The 17,193-nt window shown below is 41.4% G+C and overlaps 1 protein-coding gene across 1 annotated transcript; it reads left to right on the top strand.

The window, feature by feature from the left end:
- The first annotated feature begins 511 nt into the window (after window positions 1-511).
- BLOC1S4 (biogenesis of lysosomal organelles complex 1 subunit 4) lies at window positions 512-9,973 on the top strand. Its single transcript, XM_065052971.1, has 5 exons — window positions 512-761; window positions 1,849-1,920; window positions 2,924-3,025; window positions 4,058-4,192; window positions 7,298-9,973. Exons 1-5 carry the CDS (start codon window positions 555-557, stop codon window positions 7,394-7,396), a joined length of 615 nt encoding a protein of 204 aa, XP_064909043.1. The 5' UTR covers window positions 512-554; the 3' UTR covers window positions 7,397-9,973.
- Window positions 9,974-17,193: the final 7,220 nt, after the last annotated feature.

Here is a 17,193-nt window from a genome sequence, read left to right as displayed (position 1 = left end):
TGCAAAAGAACTTATAAGGCTTGCAAACATTTTGTGCTCATTTGCATCGACTAGGAAAACCAAAACACAGTAACTTATATTTTTGTATGCACCATATTGATAACTGAAGTCATCTTATCCTAGTTGTCATTTTAAGATGAGCTCCTTTCCCAATCCAGACCATTACCGGCCCAAACCTCTGTGTAGAAAGGAGCCTGAGCCCTTTGGGGTCTGAGACTTAAGTTGTCGAACGGGGCTTTTAACGCGGGTGGCTGAGGGAGCCCATTAGCCCCCTGTAGAGAGCAAATCCTCCTGCGGGAGCCGCGTTTCTGTCCATGGGGGGCAGTTCGGGGGCCGGTGAGAGGCAGCGGCCCCCGCGGCTCCTGCGGAGCCTGAGGCTCGCACAGGCACCGCCGATTCGCGCTCTCGTTCCCGGCGCGGCCGCTTCCCCGCTCCCGGTGCGCGGCGGCCCGCACAGGCCGCAGGCCCCGGCCGCTCCCCGCGCCGCTGTGGAGTCTGCGCCTGCGCCGGCCCCGCCCCGCTGCCGTGCGGCTGCGCTGGGGGGCGGGGGCAGGATGGCGGCGGCCGCGGGGGAGGTGAGCGGAGCCGAGCTGCCGGGCGGCTGTCGCGGCGCGGACAGCGGGAACGTGTCCCAGAGCCACAGCAGCGCCTCCGGCCTCGGGGAGCCCGACGATGAGGACGCCTTGGAGGCGTCGCTCAGCGCCACCGCCGCCGCCTATTCCGCCTACCTGCTCGCCGACCGCAGCCTCTTCAGCGAGGAGGTGAGGGGACGGGCGGCCTCCGCCTGCCGGGCTCCCCGGGGGCAAGGAGCGTCTCCCGGAGCGGCCCGGCCTCGGCTCCGGCGGCGGGTGTGCGGCGCAGGGAGCGAGGCTGCCCCGGGGGGGGCGGGTGGGACGGGGGAGGAGGTGTCGGAGCGGGCGGCGCTGCGGGTTTGTGCCGGTACACCCGTGTGTCCGATGGCACCTGCGCTGAGCGCAGCCAAGAGCAGGGAAAGCTGTGGGACTTCTGCTGAGCTGGTGTGAGTCTGGCTGATGTCTGTGCTCAGGGTCGTTTGGAAGAGTCTGTGTTTTTTGTTGTTTTTCGGGGTTTGTGTTTTGTTTTGTTTGTTTGTTTTTGGGAGGGTGGTATTTGTTTGTTTAGGGGTTTTATGTATATGTGTGTGTGTGTGTGTGTGTGTGTGTTCAAGAGACAGCCAACTGAACATGAGCCAGCAGTGTGCCCAGGTGGCCAGAAAGGCCAACAGCATCCTGGCTTGTATCAGGAATAGTGTGGCCAGCAGGGCTAGAGAAGTGATCGTCCTCCTGTACTCAGCACTGATGAGGCCCCACCTTGAATCCTGTGTTCAGTTTTGGGCCCCTCACTGCAAGAAAGACATTGAGGTGCTGGAGAGAGTGCAGGGGAGGGCAACGAAGCTGGTGAGGGGTCTGGAGCACAAGTCTGATGAGGAGCAGCTGAGGGAACTGGGGCTGTTTATCCTGGAGAAAAGGAGGATGAGGGGAGACCTGATCGCTGTCTGCAACTACCTGAAAGGAGGTTGTAGCATGGAGGGTGTTGGTCACTTTTCCCAAGTAGCAAGTCATACGACAAGAGGAAATGTCTTCAAGTTGCACCAGGGGAGGTTTAGGTTGGATATTGGGGAAAAAAATCTTCACAGAAGGGGTTGTCAGGCTCTGGAACAGGCTGCCTGGTGAAGTGGTGGAGTCACCATCCCTGGAGGTGTTCAAAAGCTGTTTAGATGAGGTTCTTAGGGACACGGTTTAGTGCTGCAGTTAGGTTATGGTTGGACTCGACGATCCTGGGGGTCTCTTCCAACTGAAATGATTCTATGATTCTATTTCTGTTTTGCAGATAGAAAGCTTAGACAAGAACCTAGAAGATTTGCTGACCAGAGTGGATGAATTCGTGGGCATGCTGGACATTGTATGTATAACTTGCACATAGGTGTGGGTTTTTTTGAAGTCGGAATGCTGTTTAATACACTCTCTGTCTCATTTGAAAACATGAGATGGGAAGCGGCTTTTGGTGTAGGCAGACAAGTTCCAGCATGAAAACACACTTGATAATTAGATAACTCATGGATAAAAACTACTAAACTTTCATGGTAGAACAAAATATGACCGTATAGCTATATAACTGCAGATTTACATGATCCCGTTTGTATATTATTTATCCTTTACAGACATGAAATCACTTTGTGAATGGCATAATGCTAGATACTTAAAAGGACAATACAACATTTTGCTTCTGTTTTAATAAAATCCAACCTCTCTGGGTTTTATAATCAAAGTATGTAATCAGAGTTGCCAAAACTCCAAAGCTAGATTTCTCTTTAGGGGACTGTTTCTCACCATTTCATCAGAAAGGCAGCTTTGTTTTCACTTTCACATGGGAAGAGACATGGGAACTGAATGGGAAGTTTCTAAAAGCTGACACTGTTACACGACTATGTTTGAAAGCATAACACGTGTGGTTCTCCTGCACTACTCTAAGGGGAGCTTTACTGTATGTTTTTTTTAACAGATCACAAAAAAAAATGTGGCCTGGCTTTTTTTTTTTTGGTAAGGTTGAAGTAATGTACAGGTAGTAAAATTTAAGTAAAAGTTATAGTTTAATATATTCAATTCTCTACCATGTCTTGGGAAATGTTCCATCTCTTAGTTCTGATAGGGCTGAGGCAGCCTGTTTTTAATATAACTGTAAAGGTAAATAGTTGTCTATGCAAAATAAGTTTTGCTGAAATCACTGAGCTGTACAAAAAATCTAGCTTATTAGTTTTAATCTAGTATTTTTATACTAATACTAATCTAGTAGATAAGTTTTGATGTATTAATTGGAGCACAGTTCTTGTTTCCAGAGTAGAATCTGCTGCTTAACATTTTGTTTCATTCATTGACTTTTGTATCACTTCTTTGAATCATTTTAGATTCGAACTGATTCCTCCCAAGTTGTCAATGAAAGTCTACCTCAAATTTACACAAAAGCTACAGAAATGAGACATATATACAGGAAGATTGACAAACTAGAGGTATGGACTTGATATCTTCTAGATATATTCTGTTTCTCAATAAGGGGAAGAAGCGCTGATATGCTGTAATTGCGTGTCTTGTGCACATGCATGCACGTGGCGTGGATTCAGGTCTGTTTTCCTAGAGTTATAGAATAGTTTGGGTTAGAAGGGACCTTTAAAGGTCATCTAGTGCAATCCTTCCATTTTTTCTCTCTATGTCCAATCTGGGTTCAATACCTAAGGGTTAATGAATATAACACAATTTATTAAGAATTTCTGGAGACTATGGGCATTCTAAACCACACACACATACATATATACACATACATATATACACACACATATATATACACACACATATATATACACACACATATATATACACACACATATATATACACACACATATATATACACACACATATATATACACACACATATATATACACACACATATATATACACACACATATATATACACACACATATATATACACACACATATATATACACACACATATATATACACACACATATATATACACACACATATATATACACACACATATATATACACACACATATATATACACACACATATATATACACGCACATATATATACACATATATAAATACATATATATATATATTTAAGGTTTTAAATTTACTGCTCTAAAACAAGGCAGCCATCTTTTTGGGGAAGCAATAGTCCACTATTTTTTATAATATCTTTCAAAATTACTGTCTTGGGAGCTATTCAGAGACTAGTGGAATGAGAGGTCCATTGATCCCTGGTAAAGCTTCAAAACTGTGATTCGGATCCTCAGTCCCACTTTTAGTTGAAAGGCAGATAGAAGTCTAAATTCTAAGAAGTCTACATGAGTTATTTGGAAGGCAAATAGGAAAGGAAGGCTGATTATTTTATTAGATTTAACCTGGGTGTTTTTCAGCCTTTTAGGTATCTCAAGTAATTTTTAGCAATAAATTGGACAAAACAATCCTGTTTTAATTTGTCAGTGAAAAAGTTCATTATTTTTTTTCCACATTAGGCTTTTGTGAAGATGATTGGAAATAGCGTAGCTGGACTGGAAGAACGGGTCATAAAGGCAGAAACAGACCTTGGAGCTTTTCCAAACACATTCAAGAAAATCTTGCACACAATCAGCATACCGTCCTTCCTTAATGTAAGTAAGCTGCTGTTATCATATGACCAGCTCAGTTCCTCTGCTTGCCAGAGAGGATGGTTAAAACAATAGTAAGCGTGTTAAAGGATGACGCTGCGTTGAGAATATCACAGCAGAAATGCTACCAATAAAAGGAAATGAAAGCAACGCTGCACAACCTTTTTAGAGTAAAGGTTCTATTTATACACAGTCCACGCAGTTCAGTAATCTTGTAAGCACCTTGTTAAACTTTCTAAAGGTGCGGTTTTCTCTGCCTTTCCTCATTCCTGCGTGTGGACTGTTTCAATACAGAGGACTTTAAGTGCTCCCTCCAGTATGTTTCAAAGAGATGCCATACCTAGCCTTAAATACTGGTGCTATGCCCCAGTTGTAAAAATAACCTTCTGGTTAAAAAAAGTAGAGTCTTCTGAACCACCTGGTGCTTCTTGGCATCTCCTGCCAGTTCACCATTTACCATTCATTCTTCATCTTGTCTGTTCCCAGATTCATTTCTTTATTTTTTCCTTTACTCATCCTGAACATTTCTGTATTGCATACTGGTCAGAATGCTGAAGTAAAGTGGGTTTGCAGAGAGGGAGAGGAAGATGGTTGTGACTGTTGAAGTATTCATGTTTCTACATATTGCAAACACATGGGGCAGCAGAGAAAAATAGTTGTAAAAAAGAATATTTATTGCCTTGGTAAGCCTCAGTTCAGGCAGCCTGTTCTATGCTGCTGTAATATTTCCTGTGTAGTCTTTAAGTCAGTTAACTTCTCATTCTGTTGTTCTCTTTGGTGTTGAAGTTCAGAGTGATGCCATTTTTTGTTTAAAAAAGACCCACAAAAAACAAGACAAAGCTGCTGTTTATGGGCCAGTTGCAAAAACAAACAACTGCAGAAGTTGTCTTGAATATTCAACAGTATTTTCCATTTTGTTGCTAAAAACATTTGTCAACCACAGAACTATATCCTTCAATTGAAAAGGTTGAAAGTTCTAATAAAGTGCTTTTTTTTAGTGTTGCATGGCAACACTTTGTCAGGTTAGGAGTTTTTGCCCAATTAATAAGGTGGGAAGTCTTGGAAAGCGTCAGCAAGCTGAACGTGGCATGTCCAATAGTTCCTTGGTTTGAGTACGGATAGCAATAAAATCAACCCTCAAAACTTACTGGTATTAATTGATTAACTGAAACACAGGTCACTGGTCCGCAGTGGTACTGGGTATTGCATAGTAAAATGTCTATTTTCACTACTAAACACAAGGATTTCCGAATGAAAATGCCTGCAGAAACTTCTCCTCATGCTTAACGCTTAATCATTTCACTTGATACATCAACCCTTTTAGAAAAGAAGGCTATATCAGTATCATTATTTTTGCTATAGTTGTAGTTCGCATTTTCCTGCTACAATTTCACTTTAGCCAAGTCCTCTCAATGTTCTTCCAGTATAAATGGATGTGTTTCTTTACACAAAGGATATATTTCATATTTCTTAAGCTGTGTATTTGTAATCTCACTTTCAGATTTTGCCCCAAGTTCTTTCCTTGTGAATACCAGGCAGGGTAAAGTACAATACTGTAGGACTTCTGTTATCACTAAGGATGTAGACTCTCTCGAAAGGTAAAAATGTCTGCTAAGCAGCTGCAAAAATAACTAGTTGTGAATGTGTACTTAGGCGACTGTGGGTACTGTGTCTGCCTACAGATTTCTTTACTGGATTGAAATTATCCCCTTCTTGCGCATAGGCAGATATAGTGCCTCTTAAATCAGTGTCAGGAGTTGCAGGATACCTGTGACCTTAGTTTCCCTTGCTTGCAAGGTGTTTTCTCATAGGGCAATGCAGAATAGGAAATAGTTTTTAAAATCAGAACTTTGATTTCGAAGATTGATTTTACATTTGGCAAAATTTCTGATACAGAGAACACTGATAATAGCCACTATTTATGAATCTAATATTTGTTTATATTTTTTTTTCATTACAACGTGAATGGCCAAACAAACTTATTTCAGGTAAATTAATAGTATTGTAAAGACAAATATAATTTAAATATCATAAATCAGCGCTTTTGTATATAACAGGAGAATATGTACTTATGTGGATTACAAGTATACAGCTCAACTGAATATTGGAAAAACTCCACTTAGCTTTTTGTAGGTATGCTTAATCATAGCCTCATTTTGGTACTGCAGAAGCATTCTGGACTCCAAGTATAGTAATGATATTTGGTATGCTTTTAACTTTATTATTTTTGAAGACTTAATTTCCTCAGTCCAGACAGGCAAAAAAAATACCTAAAGAACTCTGCAGACAAACTGACTGAGAGCTCTGCAAAGTAGTTCATCAAAATAATTTCATGAGTCCAAAAGAATTTTGAACGAATGAAACCTTATGTTCAAGCCTTCTGTTTAAGACCATCTATTGAAAACAAACACTGAGCCTGTGTTGCAGTGCAGCGTTATTTACATGCAGGAAGGCTGACACGATAGTTGTGGTCCTTGTTGCTGTCTCCTTAAATGAGCCATTTGGTACAGCAAAACAGTGCACAGTTAATATTTAAAAGAAGTGCATACACTTTTCCTGAAAAACACCATTAACAGCTCTTTTCCAGTCTGCTACCGTATTATTTTTATCAGCATGTCATGGTACATATATTCTGGCATATCCTTGATTAAGAAGCTTCTTATCAAAATAAACATTGCTGAGTGTGTTTCCATATGAAGACTTGTTAAACTAAGCAAATGAGAACACAGACTGAGATTAACTCAAAGGAAGCAGCTGGGGAGACTGCAGGCTGGAGCAGGAAGGGTAAAGGTGCGTGGCTTTGGAAGCGTGAAGGTTGCAATGACAGCACCATCAGCTGGAGAAGATGACCCGTGTGGCTTCTGCAAAGCTGGCATGTCATACACCTGCCAGGACTGTGTCTGTTCAGGTGCTGGAATGGCAAAAGTCGAAGGCTACTTTTCTTCACTAACATTAAGAATATGCCAGACCCATCTGAGCTGTGATTAAAAGTTCGCCTGACTAAGGAGATACGCCTTTAAAGCTTTCATTATGCATTTTAGCTCTGTAGGCTTTGTTTTAAAACTTGCTTTTTTAAGAAGGTGAAAAATAAACTTATCTAATTTGCAGAAATCGTCTTCCTCACGACAACAACAGACCCCCTATGAACCTCCGGTCCTCTTCAAGACTGAAGACTATTTCCCATGTGTTGATGAAGCACCTTATTGATGATTTTTGCTTTGGGATTGATATGAATCATCCAGAATAGAGACAGCCAAGTGAGCAAAAGAAATGCTAACCTCAGAATAGCTGCATTTCTGAGCATTATTGATGGCATATTGCCATTGTGATTCTCATTGTCTTCCTTCAGGCGGTATTTTCAGGTAATCTTTTTTTTCTGTGTGTACACTATTCCAAAGGTCTTCCTAAAACACAGTATACATTTTCAGATTATATTGGGGAAGGAACTTAAAAATACTTCTGCATTTAGATTTTTTTTTTAATAGGGCAATAATAGGAAGTGAACTTTTATATATAAATATTTTAACACATGAATATCAATGTAAATAGCTATACCACAAAGATGGCGTCTTGGTTTTCTGTTTGTTTTCCTAATGTACTGATTGAGGTGAAAGAAAAACTGTGCATAAAATCATTTGCTCTGAGTTTTGGAACCCGCTCACTGCAGTTTGTACAGAGAAACGCACCATGTTGGATGTACAAGTTGCAAGGGGAGGACTTGAGAGATTGTCACAGAGTCAAGGACATGGCTCAGTCATCTGATCTAGTCCCAGGTCACAACAAAGATCATCATGTCACAGTGACCTGAGCTTCTAATTATTGCAATATTGTACTGTTTGAGGTGTACCCAAGTGGCATGATATATATATACATATACATATATATATATAAAACCTTCTGTCAAAAAGAAAAAGCATCTAAGTTGAGGCAGGGATGTCCCTAGACTGAGCCTCGATCAGATGCCTGACTAAACTCCACTTTTCCCTCACAAGCCTCTGTGCGGTTACTGGGGCTCTCCGTGCTGATTGCAGCGTATTTAATAATAAACTAATGGCCATCCAACCCCTGTTGTGGTCTTGCTTTCACCTGACAGTGTTGAGCTGCACCATCGTTTCTGAGAACCTTTTTTCATACAGCCTCGTATAATACCTAGTGGGCATTCATCAGATTTGTTGCATTCCTCTGAGCAACAATTTTACCACTGCTGTTTTACTACTAATACAACTTCATATGAATATCCAAAATTCAGATTTCTGAGGAATGCACTAGGGAAACAACAGCATGTCTACTGATTTTGTGTTGCAAGCACAGAAAATGGTATGTGGTTGTAGAGCAAGGATCACAGAATCATAGAATAGTTTGGGTTGGAAGGACCTTCAGAGGTCATCTAGTCCAACCCCCCTGCCATGAGCAGGAACATCTTCAACTAGATCAGGTTGCTCAGAGCCCCGTCCAGCCTGGCCTGGAATGTCTCCAGGGATGGGGCATCTACCACCTCTCTGGGCAACCTGGGCCAGTAATAGATAAAGCTTTGATAACCATATGGTCTTGCCTCCTAACGATAGCAGGGATTGGCTTCTGAACAGTATCTGAAGCAACATTTACTAAAAATTAAAATGAAGACTGTAAAGTCAAAATCAGTAGGCTTTAGAAGCAGTTCTAATGTAAAACTTACCTGAATTTTAAATAAAGATTCTGGAAAAATAATTGCATGCAAGCATGCAGAAAGGAACAGACATTTAACTTTGAAGAAGGGCTCCCCCTCACCCACTCCTTGTCTTCATCAGTATCTAAATGTTTCACTATTAGATGTTCCTCAGCAACAACAGTTGCATTTGCAAAATGTGAAATGTGTGGTGCCTTTCAGTTTCTGCATAAATAATCCTTGAAGGCTTATCACTCCTCAGTGAAATCTAGTGAAGTGACATAACTATAATTTAGCATAACAACACAAGTTACAGCCAAATGGGTTTAAATGCACGAATACTGACACTACAAAAAAGTATTAAAGTAACTTCAGAACAGCACTCTAAATGAATCAACTGCTCAAATAGCAACTTTGCCCTCTGTTGAATGGGACTGAAATGCAGTTAAACAGATTATATAATTTAAAATATTAATAATAATCTCAGCAAGCTTACGTAGTTGACTATTCTTCATATTAATAAAATATAATAAATAAATAAAATATTAAAAAAAAATAAAATATTGATAAGAGAAAAAAAATCATGTATTCTGAAGTGTGGGCATTTATGTTGAAAAGCTGCCTGGAAAATTTAAGTTATGTCTTCAAAGCACATCACAAACAAAAATAATAGAATTCCTATAACTGATATAGTTCTATGTTGTAAATGCTTCAAAATATTTTTATTACTGGAAATGATGGACAGTACACGGAAGATTTATTAATGACATGCTATAGAAGTACAGACAATAAATTGTGGCTTTTTAAAATACATGATATAGAATAACATTGTCGCAGTTTATCTGTGAACTCTAGTCTAGAAAAGTTACAAAATAAAGGCTTTCTCAGAATACTGACAAGATCCATATGCGCTCTTGGTGAATTTGTATGGCCTCAGTTGTCTCCTTGACCATGGTGAGTCTCATCAAGCAGGAACAGCATAAACAGTGTTCATACTCAGTAAAGACTCATACAATATTCCTTTATCCTGTCTGCTGTTGTTACCTTATGTTAGTGTAAAACCAGTAATACTGTGAATTAGGTTCAATATTAATGATTATTTTTGCCAGCTGCAAATAAAATCTAAATGTCAAAATCTACTGATACTGATATTCATCTACCCAGCAAGCTGTACTTCTGGTTTTCTCTGTACGATGTTTCTCTTTCTCCTCTTGCTTGGGTTCCAAGCTATGAAACCAGTAACAATAGCGCTAAGTTACCTGCTTTTAACACGCAGAGCTCTTTAGATAGAACTGATGTAAAGCAAGACATTATGTTTAACGAGCTGAGCTACTAAAAGTTGATTATCACATGTATGAAACAAGCCAATGCTGAATATCAACAAGAGTCTACACACAAATCTGACTTTTCTTCTATGACATGAAGTAAAAATTTTAAAGTTATCCTAGCAGAGCTAATTCTAAAAGTTTTTTATTGTTATGGTACATTTTAGTCAAGTATCTAATTGAGACTAATGCTGCAGCTTACTAAAAGATACCTAAGATGTATGTATATACATATAACAAAAGCTCTGTTCACAAAATATGCAGGATGGTCTGAATGTTAGAGGTCCACATTCTTCATAGCTCCTGGACAAAAATCCGTGTGATCTGTCTTACCTAAATATTTAGTTATATGGTAAACTGTGCCTGAAGTGGGCACATAAAGATTGATGTTTGCTTTTCATTATTTTTGGACCTACACATTTTGTTCCGCTCTTGAGCAATACTACTGCCAGTGCTATAAAGCCTGAGGAAATTGCAGAAGGATGCGCATTACCGGCATGAAAAGAAACAGATGAAATTATTTATCTGGCAAAATAAAATAATAAGTTGTGTTTAAAGATTTAAAGATGCACTGGATTAATTGACGTTTCCAAAATCCACAGCAGTTCATTATTTCTAGAGACAATAACCTTCAAGGTTAAGTAGTTTTACCTGCAATACTAAGAAATTAGTAGCAAGCTTCATTTGGGTTCTGTCCTGCACAGGAACTGTTTCCAAATACCAAGTTCCTGAGTTGTAGAGAGTGATCCTGAGTGCATTCCAGCATCAGAAGGAAGGGGAAGATAGCTTGCATCTACATCGACAAAGAGAATTTTAAATTTGAAAATGGTTAATATTCTCAGATTCCCTCACCAGAAAAAAAAAAAAAAAAGGAAATTTTTCAGTGATGACACTTTAAAACTGTCTCAGTTTTCATAGAAAAAATATTTTAATCCCTCTAGCAAGACAATCCCATATACCCACACAGAAGCCTGGCCTTGAAAAGCCAAAATCCCTGCTGGGTTTAGCTATGGTCAGAGAGGACACTGTCTCCATAGCAGGAGTTGGCAATATCTGTATCTCTCTGGCCACTGCATCTAAATCCCTGAGGAGTGAGGAGTGTTCAGCTGTTGGGATCCACAGCCTTGCAGGAGGCGGGGTGACTGTGTCAGGCTTTGTCCTGTCCACCCCTTGTGTTGGTTCTACTTTAAGCCGGTGGGTGGTAGTACAGCCTAAAGTGGTGGCACAGACTCCGGCTGATCTCGGAGACTTAGGGAATTTTCTTTGTTGCTTGAAGTTATCTACTCGAAAACTTTTACTGCTAGTAATTTTTATGATTTTGCAAAGTGGTGTAAGTAATATTCAAGTTATGTGCGATGATAACAGTACTATTCAATATATTCATCAATGATTTGGATGAGGGACTAGAGTGCACTGTCAGCAAGTTTGCTGATGACACGAAGCTGGGAGGAGTGGCTGACACGCCAGAAGGCTGTGCTGCCATCCAGCGGGACCTGGACAAGCTGGAGAGTTGAGCGGGGAATAACCTGATGAAATTTAACAAGGGAAAGTGTAGAGTCCTGCACCTGGGCAGGAACAACCCCAGGTTCCAGTATAGGTTGGGGAATGACCTGTTAGATAGAGAGCAATGTAGGGGAAAGGGACCTGGGGGTCGTGGTGGACAACAGGATGACCATGAGCCAGCACTGTGCCCTTGTGGCCAAGAAGGCCAATGGCATCCTGGGGTGTATTAGAAGGGGGGTGGCTAGTAGATCGAGAGAGGTTCTCCTTCCCCTCTGCTCTGCTCTGGTGAGACCACATCTGGAATATTGTGTCCAGTTCTGGGCCCCTCAGTTCAAGAAGGACAGGGAACTGCTGGAGAGAGTCCAGCGTAGGGCAACAAAGATGAGTAAGGGAGTGGGGCATCTCCCTTATGAGGAAAGGCTGAGGGAGCTGGGGCTCTTTAGCTTGGAGAAGAGGAGACTGAGGGGTGACTTTATGAATGTTTACAAATATGTAAAGGGTGAGTGCCATGAGGATGGAGCCAGGCTCTTCTCAGTGACAACCAATGGTAAGACAAGGGGTAATGGGTATAAACTGCAGGAGGTTCCACTTAAATATGAAAAGAAACTTCTTCTCAGTGAGGGTGCCAGAGCACGGGAACAGGCTGCCCAGGGAGGTTGTGGAGTTTCCTTCTCTGGAGACATTCAAAACCCTCCTGGACACCTTCCTGTGTAACCTCATCTAGGTGTTCCTGCTCTGGCAGGGGGATTGGACTAGATGATCTTTTGAGGTCCCTTCCAGTTCCTGACATTCTGTGATTCTGTGATGATCAATGTCTTAGAAGTGCTAAGTAACCTGGAAAGAACAAAAAGTGGAAATAAGGTACTGCTGCTCATGGGCAGTACTGATCAACACTGGTGAGACAGAATGCAGTCACCTGTACATACATAGTTTGAAAAAGAAAAATTGAAATAATGCTTCTGTAATTATATCAGACAGAAGGGAAAGAGAGGAAAAACAAATTATCCTGTCTAAAATCCACGTGAAAGACTCAAAACATCATTTCATTTTTGTCAACTTTAGTATAGGGTGTACCTTATTTGATGGACTATTATTTTAAGTAATAGAAAAAAGACATTAAAATTAGATAAATAGTCATAACATATAATGTTTTCAGTCAAATGTGCTGTCTGTACAGGATCTTGACTAGTCTTTAAAAAAAAGCATATTGAAAATACAGGTATAAAAATGAGCCGACAGAGCTAAGAAATCGAATTGAATGTTAGCAAGGAATCTGTTAGAGGGTTCTGAGGGAACAGACAAAGCGACAGAATTCATAGAGGAAAAAACAAACAAACAAAACCAAAATAATAATAATAATAATTATTATTATTATTAAAAATCACCAAACAAACAAACAAAACAACAAAACCCACTGAGCATCAATGAAGATAAAAGAGTTTCCACTCTGAGTTATCATCTCCCACTGTTCAGAAACTGTAGGTTTCTTTAGAATAGCTTGATGCCTACATTACCATCTGTTTCTCACAGGTGACACTGTCAGGATTTTCTTTACAAGCAAGAGGTCCAGAAAGCAACCTTTTAAAAACAAGCAAACAAACAAAAAACAATAGCTGAAATTCCCGCTATCCTAGGGTTTTAAAACTGAGAGCTGGAAATAAGTATGACAGGAGCGTCTGAAATGTTTCTCTGAACGTGGGTCAGTAAAAAGGGTTTGCAGAGAACTACAAAATGCCAGAAAAGTTGGTTCAGATTCATTCATTTAAAAAAAAAAGGGAATGGCAAGAGCCTTGTGCAGGAATGGAAGAGGCAGAAAATAGCATAGCCAGGAGATAAGCCGGGGCAAATGTTAAGGCCTAAACTTGTGGTGACAGAGCTTTGAGCAGTGTGAACAGATGAGGGCAAGATTCCTGAACTGGGAGGTATGAATGAAGATCCACGATAGACCTGATATACACATGCAGTTTTGTCATTCACTCACACTTCTTTGATTAGCCCTCTCCTCTGTAGGGAGGACTTCGCAGTTTGTTTGGAAGTGTAGAGAGAAAGAAGAACAAAACATTAGGTGTTGGGAATAGCCTTTTCGTTGTCATTGCAGAGATGTCTGTGGGCTGCGTGTCCTGCTCAGATGCCTGCATCCAGCAACGTTTTAGCACCTCCAACACAATGGTTCAACTGCTAAGGATGAGCAGTGGTCTTGTTCTTGGTATCAGTGATTGCTGGAAATTTTTTCAGCAGTGGTGCATCTAAAATCCAGTGTATTGGAAGACTGTTAAGGGAAAAATTATTTAGTGAGGGAAAAATACTAAACAATATCGTTGAACACAAATCATGTTTTCTGGATTTATTAGCTCGACTTTTCCTTGTTTCTGTAGTCAAAGGAAGGAAAACACAAAGCAGTAATGCCAGACAAATCTTGCCTAAGGAAAACCTTACGATGTTGTTAGCCAGCAAGGTTGATGAGCAGTGCTCTTGCAAACGGACTGCATGAACCACTGAGATAAGTCAAGACTCTGCCACATGAGTTGGGTGAAATTATGAGAAAGACACAGAATCAACAATAGAAAGAGATCAGCGAAAGCAGGGCTAGATGATATCCCAGTGCCCATCTCAGCTAGCATTCTGGCACTCATTAGTTTGCACTGTGGAACTGTGTCTGAGTGTGAAATTGATTTTTTTTAACCTACTTTAGCCAGAGACTTGCACTGGGACTTCAGCTAACATGCTACAGCTGCTGTTGGGTATTCATTCCATGCTGCTGGCCTTGAGCTAGACTTAGGTTAAGATGAAACTCAATGAAACATTTAGTATGAACATCAAGTTACTCTTTACAAATCTGCCCCTGCTGTGCTGAACTACTTGCTAAGACAGGCATAGCCCCAGGGTGATGAACAGCACTCTTCAGGAGTATGAAGACCAAACCAAAGTTGTGTAATGAACGCAGATGTGATGGTGTTGGAGTTCATATTTGAGGAATTTAATGAGTCACTAATATGGAAATGAAATTCATTCAGAGGAATTTTGCAGGGAAAAGCCTGATGTAAAGATCAGGTAGGAAAGCTGCTGGAGAGGAGATGATGGAGGAGTGACATTGAGGAACAGCCATGGATCTTCTAACTGAGCTCAGACATAATAAAGAAGTGTAGAGGAGGTGGAAGCAGGGGCAGGTGGCCCAGCGGGATGATAGAGCTGCTGTTTGATCTTGCAGGGACAGGGTTAGGAAAGCCAATGCTGACCTGGCCTTGAATCTGGTGAGGGATGTGAAGGGCAACAGGAAAGGCTTCTACAAGTATCTAAACAGCACAAGGAAGATCAGGGAAAATGTGGCCCATGGCTGAATGCAGTGGGGACCTGGTGATGCAGGACACAGAAACGCTGAGGTACCCGATGCTTTTTGCATCTCACTTTACCGAGAAGAAAGATAGGAACATACTGGAGTGAGCCCAGTGCAGAGCCAAAAAGGGTGATTACAGAATCGGAGCATCTGTCCACTGAGGAGAGGCTGAGAGAGCTGGGACTGTTCAGCCTGGAGAAGAGCAGGTTCAGGGGGGATCTCATCAATGTGCATAATAAATACCTAAAGGGAGGGAGTGAAGGAGATGGAGAGAGATGCTTCTCAGCAATACCTGCTGGTAGGACAAGAGGCAATGTGCACAAAAATAAAATCTTGCCAAAGAACCTTCTCTGCTGCATCCCACATCCCTTTTTTTAACCTTGTTCCCACAAGCTTCCTTTACTATCTTCTAGTTTTTGTATTGAAGGACACAATCAACAGTCATTAGCCATCTGTGTTGCTCATCATCTTGTAGTAATGTCTCTAATTTCTCTTTCCATGATCTGTTCCCTTGGCTGAAGAATCACAGTCATAGAGTGGTTTGGGTTGGAAGACGCCTTAAAGATCATCCAGTTCCAACCTCCCTTGCCATGGGCAGGGACACCTTTCACTAGATCAGGTTTCTCAAAGCCCTGTTGTCTTGTGTACGAAGCTTCCACACCCTTGTTGTCTTTCTCTGATCTTTTTCCTCTTCTGCTATATCTTTTTTTGAGATCAAGAAACCAGGACTACCTGTCTAATTGAAGGCACAAGCAAAAGAGAGGTTTAAACAGTACCACAGTCACATCATCTGCTGCTGCCTTTGTTTCTTCTCTAGTTATTCCCAATATCAGATGTGCTTTCATGTCTTCTTCTGAATATTTAAACTGATGTTTTCAGGACTTATCATAATTGTGTGATCTCATTCATGAGTAACTGCTCAAATTTACCTTCTGACTCATGAAGTGGTTCATATACAAGGATATTTTAATGCAATGGCTAAATATGTGGCTGTTAAGCAGGAGGTGCTCCCAGTTAGTAGGATGATGGGTTTGCTAAAACAAAGGTTACTGCGTATGTGGAACTGATATAAAAAGTAGCAGGTTGCGGGGTTATGCACAAAACCACGGATGCTGCAGAGTCCGTGTGTTTATGTACGGATGTAACCCCAGGTCAGCAGCTGGCCTGATCATCTGACTCCTCTTTGTATTTGTGCTCACCTGGGCTGTCAATGGACTTTTCTCGTCATTGCCACAGAGCAGTGGTCCTGGAAAAATGGTGCTTAACCTCAGCCTGAGGTACTGTGCTGAAGCAGAGTGCCTGTGCAATGTCCCAATACCATGCACCAGGTACTGTTCAGCCCACTGCAGCCTTGGAGGAGAGAGGTAACGCTTGGTAGCACTGACAGGGATCCTCTTCCTTTTGAACACCCTCAAATCCTTTATTTTTGTGTGCCAGAAGTTCTTCCAGGGTACCCGCTCCTCCTCCCATTTACCGTAGCTCCTCTGTACCCCGAGGCTGAACTTGCGCTTGTTTCTTAGGGAGCAAGAGAGGCTCCATGTCTTTCTCCATGGCAGGGTGCAGGGCAAGCACCCTCAGCATCTGCAGAGGTGGGAAGTGACACTTCTTATGGAGGCTCCAGCTTGGAGCTCCTTGCGAACAACTACGCTGAGGGTTTTCCTCTGGGTCTTTTCTGAAGATGGAACCCCAGTAGTTTGGCCCATGTTGAGAAAAATCTTGAGGCTGAAGTGGGTATTTCACTGCCCTGCTCTGGTGGGATTTGTGTGCTTGTGCTCTGAGACATTTAGATGGTCAAGGACTGAGCCTGAAGAATGTCAGCCGGGGAGGATGCTGGGCCTCTCTAGAGAAAGGCAGTGCCTATGTCACACTCTCTGTTGGACAACAGTATTCCCACTTTTTGTCCCCAAAACCTTTGCTTTGAATCCAGCCCTTGAGACTGTTGTTGGTGATTAATCACATGCTACTTTTATCTTGCAATGTGTAGGAAGAAGTTAATGACTACAGTGACAGTCTCCTGTTTTCTGTGAGGGTTTTGTGGATGTGGCCACCTGATAACAGCACAGTGCTGACAAAAGAGGAATAGCTTTGCTTTTGTACTGTTACTGTTTTCAGTTCGGTTCTTTTCACTCTCTTCAGATTCTGAGTTACGGATATCTCCTCTTGCAAGAAAAAATTAACATCTCCAACTGTGTTAAGG

This window comes from Columba livia, chromosome 2 (genome assembly GCF_036013475.1).
Source record: "Columba livia isolate bColLiv1 breed racing homer chromosome 2, bColLiv1.pat.W.v2, whole genome shotgun sequence".
NCBI lineage: Eukaryota > Metazoa > Chordata > Aves > Columbiformes > Columbidae > Columba > Columba livia.
Note: the sequence above shows the minus strand (reverse complement) of the source record. Positions and strands in the feature narration are given on the sequence as shown.